We start from the raw sequence: 9367 nt of genomic DNA, 5'->3' as shown, positions 1-9367 counted from the left end.
CTAGTTGGGACAATGCTGGTGATATCATAGTTAAAATGGGGACTATGCTGGTGATATCATAGTAAATGGGGATAATGATGGTGATATGAGGGTTAGTTGGGATAATACTGATGGTGGGACAATACTGATGATAATATAGTTAGTGGGGACAATTCTAGTAATATTATAACTAGTGGGGACAATGCTGGTGATATTATAGTTAGTTGGGACAATGCTGGTATTATAAAGATTAGAGGGACAATACTGTGATTATTATAGTTAGTTGGGGCAATGCTGGTATTATAAGGGTTAGTGGGGACAATTACTAGGTGATATTATAGTTAATAGTGAGGGCAATGTTTGGTATTATAAGGGTAGTGGGGACAATATCCGGTGATATTAATTATAGTTTAGAGGGAATAGGAGGAGTGTATCTCGTTAAAATAAAATGCTGAGGATGACAATGCTGAATGATAAAAGTTGATTTGATGACAATACTGATGTAATGAGGTCTAATTTGGTGCAATGCTGCTTATATGATGGTGAGGAAGATAGTGGGGTGAGCATGAGTATTCAGAATAGTAATGTTGGTTAATAAGGGCTAGTGGAGACAATGCTGTTTATATAAGAGCCCGAGGATATGGTGATGGTAATAAAAATGCTGTTAATCATTTTGAAGGTGAAATTGGGGTTTTTGATATCATTATGCTGGTGATGTCAGTGCTGGCAAGTGGAGAATGGTTAAAATGATAGTTTATGTAATATAGAAAATAGTTATTAAACGGGGAAAAAATGTTTTATGTAATATAGAAAAATAGTTATTAAATGGGGAAAATATTAGATAAAAAGTAAGAATGATGATGGATAAAAGAGAAATGTAAATGAATTACTGTAATAGGAATATGGGAAACAATTATGTTTAAAAATCTGACAAAAAAATTGAATATAACAGATAATGAGAAAGGAAGGTGGACAAAAACTCTATAGATACAAGTGCCATGCCAAGTTTAATTACAAAGAGAGGGCAAAGTTTTTTTGTTGGCAACTTGGAGAGATAACTTTAGTTTATGCAAAATGTTCCTAAGATTAACATTTTTCTTGAAATTCTGACGACATAAATAAACTTGAAAATATAAATGAAGATCCAATAGGCAAAAATTAGTTTCATTTTGAATAATATTGCCTGTGTTTTTAGAATTACAAGTTTTATATACATGCTTCTATTTTTCAGTTATGAGTATGTGCTTCAATTTTAATGTTACATTGAATAATGCTTTATGTAAAAAAATCTTATATCTTGTCTACAAAACATTCATTCCGAACTGAAACTATAATTTAGAATTTTTTTCTAAAATATTTTTATGTGATAAAAACAACTGACTTTTAAGATTGTCTGATTTCTAGTATGTTTTGCAAAAGATGTCAATTTTGTATAAATTAACATGTCGGTTTTCCATAGAAAGTTGTTTTCTTTTAAAATAATACTAAAATATGGTTATAGTTACAGCTTTTTTATATTATATCATCCTATTTTTTCAAACATAGCACTTATTTATTATTCTTATGGCCTTATTGAACTCATTTTTGTAAATGCAACATAGGGCTAAGTCAAGTTAGACCAGTTTTTGCTGAAAATTTATCATTGAAAAATTTGGTGATTTATAAATGGAAAAACTGATCTAACTCATATCTTTTAAAATATCTTTTTTATTTAACAATATTAATTTATGAAACTCCTTTTAACTAAAATTTTAACTTCTATGGATATAAAAATCAAAAAATAATAACAAAAATTTCCAATTTATAGAATTAATTAAGTTTTTATAGCCTCCTTGAAATTTTGTAAAAATCAAGTTAGACCAGTGTTGCGTTCAGCCATCGAAATATCTGTCATTTTAAGCTTGAATTTTATCAAGTAAAACTCTACTGAAACATCAACCGCAAAAAAGCATGGCGTCCCTATCTACACACCAAAATAGCCGACACTTTGGTTTATCTACACACAAAAATAACATGTTCTGTTATAAATAAATAAGACATTGATTTGAAATTTCTATATTATAAGTATTTTCCCTAATTAACAAACAGTTTTAGTGATTTGCATTTTGCAGGTTTGTAGACAGCACTTTCACTAAGGTCTGAAATATATTAGTTGTAAGTTTAATCACTATCATAATTTTGTTTACTTCACATTTGCAATTACAAGTATATAAAAAAAATCGTTTGTATTTCCACTGCCCTTTTTGACATATAGGAATATCGATCATAGTATTTTTTATCTTGTAAGTAAGCATCCGTAGGTTGTATACAGAGCAAGCTTATGCCATTATCCTATATTCCTCTAGAGCTGGGAAATCAGTTAAACACAGTCATTGTTCTGTGAATCATGAAGCAAAGCATCGTCCCATTGCTCATCAATTTCAGTCATGTCGAAATCTTTATAATCTACAAGGTAGTGATATTTCTTACCAGTTTTGTTTTTTGTTAAAACAGGACTTATGTCAACAAATTGTTTACCAATTTCTATTTCATGTGCTTGGTATGACATTCTTAGCTGCATGGTTTGCCCTGTTGCAGCAAGGACACCTTCTACTATAACTATCAATTCACACTGTGGACTTTGCATCTTTTGAAGAAATTCTTTCTGGTTTTCTATAATTTGACAATGGAGTACCATTGGCCACAGCAAGTTCAAATTTTCACTTCCGTTTTCTGAAATAAATGTCAGAAATGATTCGTTTAAAATTTCCTCGTCGGCCGTCAGTTTCTTCCTTTCCATTAACATTCCGAATCCCTTGGCATTAACGAGTTCAGAGACCCCAGCGTTTCCTATTCTCACCATTAAACACACATTGTCATTACATTTACCAACTATTGCTTTCTCACTAAATGTAATAGCTTTCGACGTACGTTTTCCCGACTGTAACTTAGCAACAACCAGACCGGCTGTCACACATTGCACAGCTACACCAATTATGAACTGAACGTAAACTGCCACAACAGCTTCACTACATTCAGAGGTTGGATTACGACTCCCGTAACCGATTGTGTGTTGTGTTTCCAAAGAAAATAAAAAAGCCGTTGTGAAAGAATTTACACTATTCATGCATGGTGTAAAATCTGGATCTTCATTTGGTTCGGTGTCACCGTGAGTCAATGCAATGATATAGTAGATAACGGCAAAAAAAAGCCAAGTAAGAATAAAACCAAGGGCAAAAATAACCATAATCCACCTCCATTGTAAACTAAGCAAACTTGGTAAAGGATTGCGCCAATATCTTCGACGTTTGCCAAAACTAAGTTGATCTAAGACAATCTTCACCTTTCCCTCTCTATTTATTATTCTTGACGCATTACTTTCGTAAATTTTAGACTTTCTTTGCAACTTTCTCCAGTTCCACGGGAAGATACCGAAAATTTCTTTCTGAAAAAGCATAAACAAATAATAGGATTATTCCATAAATAACTTTAATTTTAAGCAATACATGACATCATCTAGCTTTGAAGTATTGTTCATCTATGAATTGTGCTTAACAAACATTTTTATTTACATCTACAAAGTATTAAGACTTTAACATAATAAAATTTAATTCCATAATACTTGCAATAACTACACATAAACGTTGCTACTGATAACTGAGGTTTCGGATGAATCTGTTTTTAAGATATTGATAAACCTCTATGTTAATGTCCTCCGAGGTCTGATTAAGACCAATACATGTATCAATATTTTGGGAAGACCCACCCATCTTAAAAGTTTTTCCGTAATTATAACACTATTTGTTTAATTATAATCTATTTCTATCGGCGACCGCAACATGTAATGGCTACCACAGAAATATATATACATGTACACCAAACAATGATATCGTTGCGTTGTTATAACAAACCAATCTTGGTTATTTCATCATTTTACATATATCAAACGTGCGTTTGAGCACGTGTTGTTATTTCTACACGCAAGAATCATAAATAATAGAAATCTATATTACGTGTCTCGAGGCTAGTTAAATGTAAAAGCTTCTCGTGTGCCTCACAATTTAAATACATGAAAAATTGACATACCTTTAACTGAGACCATCCCATTCTTCTTATTCCAACAGCGTCAGTAACTGTTAAACTAGACTGTTTATTTACGGAACGTTGACATGACAGTTTAAACGTCAAGGTGATCCTCTCTCCCGTTTATTGTTCGCACAAATTAGAATATTAAATGCGGGCAAGTAGTAAAACAATGACAATCTTATCCAAATAGCTCCGTATAAAGTAAAGACATAGATTAAGACAATAGCTGTGCTGTCGTAGTTACCGATATAAATTGTTACGAAATAATAACATTAGAATGCTTTGCACATTTGCAATCTATCAAGCTTTAAATTGATGCATGATACGAAAATATTCAAACACTGTGTATTTGATATGAGTATCACTTCAGATAAAAAAATGAATGACAGGTACACAATTAGTTTATTACCAATGTCACGATGTTGTTATAAATATGGTTTTATGGTGTTTATTGCACTGGGCGATCTCTTTCTACGAAAACGCACATACTGTTTTTAAGAGATTCACTTGGATACTTGTTGTGAAAAGGAGAACGCCTTGATATATAAATAAATACGTACTTAATTAGCATTGTTGTGTGTCGAAATACGTTTATGCTTGTTAATTTAATTAACAAATTGAAATGAATATGTGAGGGCGGAATGGATTTTTGCGCGATTGTTAAGAAGTGAATTGAAGAACTACAACTGAAGGATTGTTAAAATACCCGGAATTTAGATAATTTGTGACGTTTATCAAAATCATTCAATTTTAAGTTACATGGAGATAATATATCAACAGATTTCAGGAAAATTGTCAACTACACATAAAACACTATTGCTATATACTCGCTAGTAATTTAGGTGCTCATAACATTGGACATATGGAACGGAAACCACGCACAAGACGGAGGTCTATAGTAGACATTTTCGACTTGGTGAATAGTAGTCAACAAGAAGACTTTAGAATAGTTACAAAAAGTGGTAACACAACCGTGAAACTTGCAAATAATCCTAGCTCTAAGAAATTCTTCTATCCAAACATTTTCATTTCAGTTGTAGAACTAGAGTCAGCTTGGATTTGTTTAATTTTCTTAACTTGCTTTCTGTTAAGTTGGTTTACATTTGCATTGCTTTATTTTGTTGTTGCTGAAGCAAATGGCGACTTTGTACCGACAGATGGTGAAACAATACCATGCGTTGAGGACGTCCATAACTTTTTAGAAATGTTTCAGTTTTCCATGGAAACTCAGACAACGATTGGATATGGCACGCGCTACGTTACAGACGAGTGTCCAACTGCTATTATATTAGTTGTTATACAGTCTATACTAGGAGTCTTGATTTTAACAGCCATAACTGGAGTTATTCTATTTAAATTTCAATCTCCAAAAAGAAGAGCTCACACTGTATTATTCAGCAAATTTGCATGTGTTTATGAGGAAGATGATGTATATTTTATCGAGATTCAGATATTAAATATGCAACGATCTCAGCTAATAGACCCAAAAGTTGCAGCACTATGCATCATGAATAGAGAAGATGGGTCTGGGAAATGTAGACTAGATATGGAATTTAATCCTTGTCACGAGAGCTCACGACTTTTCTTTAGACCTAAAGTGTTCAGACACCTTATTGACAAAAGTAGTCCGTTCTGGGACTTTAATCGCAAAGACTTTTTAAAGGGTGATTACGAGATTATTGTTGTGGTCGAAGGCGTTGATGAGTTCACAGACAGTTTTGTACATGCTAGGACATCATACCTCCCATCAGAAGTGAAATGGAGTCGTCATTTTAAACAGATGACCGCTGCACGTAAAGGAAACATTTTCAAGCTTAATTTTAACGACTTTACCAGAACAAAGCGTTCATATGATATGACCGACGACAGTGCGTCTGTAGCTTCAAGGCGAAGTTCAGTAGAGAAAAATGATGATAATGAAATACAGATGTCAGAGTTTGTAAATGGTGATACATATCAATACCAATAACAATTGTTTACTGAAAAATAAACAATAAGTTTAGGTCACAATCATCTATCTGCATATATTTGTAAATATATATATTTGAAATAAGAACACTTCACGTAGTTTATGTTTGTAGTAAGGCTATCAATTTGTTCAAAGGGACAGCTGTCCAGTTTCTTTGTTGTGTTTACATGCACACATCATGATGAGGTTATGTACACGTATATTTCAACTAAAGGTATTACTAAAACTTGTATCTTGACTCGAGCGGGTTTTACTAGACCAGTATCTCGCGAGGCTCCGAAACACTGGGTGTGATCGATCCGTTCTGATAATATATCAGAGTAGATCAATGTTCTCTTAAAATTGACCATTTTTTTTATCTACCTCTTTAAATTAAAACTATTCTTTTTAACCATAACGTATTCGTTGGAATTACGTCAGCATCGTATACAATACGGGCTATATTCTTGTCTGGTCGTATACAAACAGTAAAATATGACAAAATATTTTAATTTTTAATATTTTAATATTAACGTCAGGCCGCATTCGATGGCGATATGTCCGAATGACGGATAGTATTGTGTGCGACGACATGGCATGTTTGTTTAGTGTGAAATTTAACAAATTTAATGAAATAAAAGTGATTAAAACATAACACGGACATTTTATTTGGGGTTGCAATTGGTATTACGCTTCATATGCATAATTTAATTGCTCATGATTAAATTAACCTAGAAGATATACAATATTGTTAACGTTACATAATGCGTCTTTCTGAATAAAATTATGGTCAAATTGTCAACTTGTTTCAATTGTATCGTAATTAGAGTCAATGTGTAAAGCTACAATTTTACAATCAATTGAAGTAACTAGCTCTAATATTAGGGCATTATTAATTGGTTTGACGTCAAGTTGCAATTTGTGAGGGTTGTGTCAGTTGGTGTCCATTCCCGGGCAGTTAATGAGTTATGTCATGTTGTGACAAATGAAGTATGTCTTGACCGATAATAAAATGAAGCTACACAGCGCGTTGCTTTTGTCAATAAACAATAGCAACAAGTAAATAGACTGAAATGTATTTTGTATGCATAAACACGAAACAAATGTGAATATCTAGACGCATGTCATATTTTTAACGTTTTCGGCTATGGTTTCATTAATAAGTAATGCATAAAAAGTACTCTTCTCTGCGTTTCTACTTACCCTGGACTACACCAAGCCAATGTTTACAATACTATATGTACTAACAATTATATGTACTTATATACACATATCTACGTAATATGCTGCTCACAATCTGCACATAGCAAGTATAGAATATGTGAAAATTTGTCTCCGTTTTATTTTCCTCAATATTTGTGACAATTTTTTTTTCCTGGAGTTAAAATTTGTACTCGTAAAATGACAAGAGGCATGTGTGTCTTATTAAATTTAATTTTAGACGCATAATTTTCCTTTATAAAAACAATCACGTAACAAATTTATTCATGTTTTTATTAAATTTATTTCAAAAATATGATATTAACAGTGGTATGAGAATATAATGAGATTCAGTTACAGTTGTATATCATCTCAGGTAACGAGATATATAGTTAAATACGAGGCTTATAATGGCAAAACAGGTCAAGTGCATAAATAACATAACAAGGAGATACATGTACATTATAACTTTCATACAGAAAATCACATATTTCATAAAATAACTGAATAAAATTAATGGTTTTTCATAAAACAATTAATTATTCACAATATTTTCTAGACACGTACAAGTTTGTATGTTACAAGTGCAAGGACAATTTCTCAAGTACATTTCAAAGTTACCAAATAACATTTTCATTGGTTAAAACATAAAGTGGAAGGCGGACATTGACACTGGTTTAAAGCAGATAAAACTTTCCTGTTTTAACAATACAATGTTTGTAATATGCATGCGAAAAAAGCTTCCTAAAAGTAACTGCTTAGGTTTCACATACATTGTATATGCCATGGCAATGTTTCTTCTCATTTAATATTGATCTAAATTTCTGGTAAAATCAGAGTTCTATTGGTTTTCTTTTTGTAAAAAAATCTTATCATAAATTACTTGAAACTAAAGTGATACTATGATTCAAAATACTATGATTCAAAACAAAGTTATAATATTGCAGACGTAAGCCAAACATGTAACATTTAAATGGTCGCCGTGTATAGGAAAAAAATAAAGCGAAACTATTTTCATGGTCTGTTGGTAACTATGCGCAGGTACTCGACTTGTTTGACTGCACCTTAGTAATATCATATCCCTGTAGAGTACTTGTAAACACATCCAAATGATACTAATCCGATACTCTAATATTTTCATAAAACAAAAGAAAACAGTTGTTGTCAACCTGAATTATATCACTCTTCGTGTATCAAATATACGTATATCTATTTTTTATACAAGAAAACATCCATTCAGCATATTTATTTATCATAAATTTAGAATAAACAAAATAACATAGATCGATTTAGACTGTGCAAAATATGTAGCAGGTCTACAAACATGTTTATTACAAGTACTCAGTGGCTTGGTTCTTTGTTGCTAAACAAATCAATTCACTAATGGATCAATAGTATTATACTGAAGGCTTGGAAATGCTACAGGAGTAGAATCTATTCTGCTATTAAACATACGATGTTTCTAGGTGATTTTGCAAAGATATAAGTTCATTGATTTTTGCAATATTAAGAATTATGTATTTTAAAAAGAAGGGATGTCTTTTAAATATTCAATTATAAGATCCTAATTCTAGGAAATCTTATTTCTAGGAAACATCAGGTCATAATGGAAACATTGAAGGTCATCATTCAAGGTCATCAAAGACGGGAAATATGAAAATGTTCCAGTGATCCTTGAACAGCAGTGATTAAAGCTGACATACACGGCGTACATGCACCTTAAAGAGCATTAGCTTGCTTGAATTGAATTCAATTCTGAATTGATTACTTCTGTTTATCTTAAAATCATCCAGATTTAACACTTATTTTCAGCCAAGTTCATAATGTTAATAAGTATTTCCTTTGATTTGACAATGTAATCTAGCTTGATGACACAGATTTGTCCAACATGTATTAATTTTAAAAAGTTGAATGAAGATCCAACCAAGACTTTTATAACAACACCAAAAGAGTAGGCGAAATATTATAGACCATTGATTGATCCTTGATTGAAAAAAGCAATGTCAATTTTCACAAATACAAGTATATTTGGCCTTCAGTACTAATCCAAGAAGTATTATAAGACCAATTGGCAGCAATTAAAAACAGACCCTAATTGATCCTTACAGCTCAAAACTGAGCACTTTAAAACTCAGGTTAGCCACAAACACACATAATCATAATATTAATTAAAGA

General features: G+C 31.8%; 2 protein-coding genes across 3 annotated transcripts; one reads left to right on the top strand and one right to left on the bottom strand.

The window, feature by feature from the left end:
- Positions 1–1967: 1967 nt before the first annotated feature.
- Positions 1968–4223, bottom strand: LOC132736760 (inward rectifier potassium channel 2-like). Of its 2 annotated transcripts, none has more exons than XM_060723967.1 (2): positions 3657–3804; positions 1968–3403 (listed from the first exon to the last, which is right to left on the bottom strand). In XM_060723967.1, the coding sequence occupies exons 1-2, from the start codon at positions 3726–3728 to the stop codon at positions 2339–2341; spliced, it is 1137 nt and encodes a 378-aa protein (XP_060579950.1). In that variant the 5' UTR covers positions 3729–3804; the 3' UTR covers positions 1968–2338. The 2 variants fall into 2 exon arrangements, with proteins under 2 accessions (XP_060579950.1, XP_060579951.1); XM_060723968.1 differs by lacking the exon at positions 3657–3804 and adding an exon at positions 4045–4223 and having other exon boundaries at positions 1971–3403.
- Positions 4224–4512: 289 nt separating this feature from the next.
- On the top strand, positions 4513–7348 carry LOC132736761 (ATP-sensitive inward rectifier potassium channel 12-like). The gene has a single exon (XM_060723969.1). The coding sequence runs from the start codon at positions 4907–4909 to the stop codon at positions 6011–6013; it is 1107 nt and encodes a 368-aa protein (XP_060579952.1). The 5' UTR covers positions 4513–4906; the 3' UTR covers positions 6014–7348.
- Positions 7349–9367: the final 2019 nt, after the last annotated feature.

The sequence above is a fragment of the Ruditapes philippinarum genome, unplaced genomic scaffold, assembly GCF_026571515.1.
Source record: "Ruditapes philippinarum isolate M1 unplaced genomic scaffold, ASM2657151v2 ctg1457_1_1_1_1, whole genome shotgun sequence".
NCBI classification, from domain to species: domain Eukaryota; kingdom Metazoa; phylum Mollusca; class Bivalvia; order Venerida; family Veneridae; genus Ruditapes; species Ruditapes philippinarum.
This window is presented reverse-complemented; position numbering and strand designations above follow the sequence as displayed.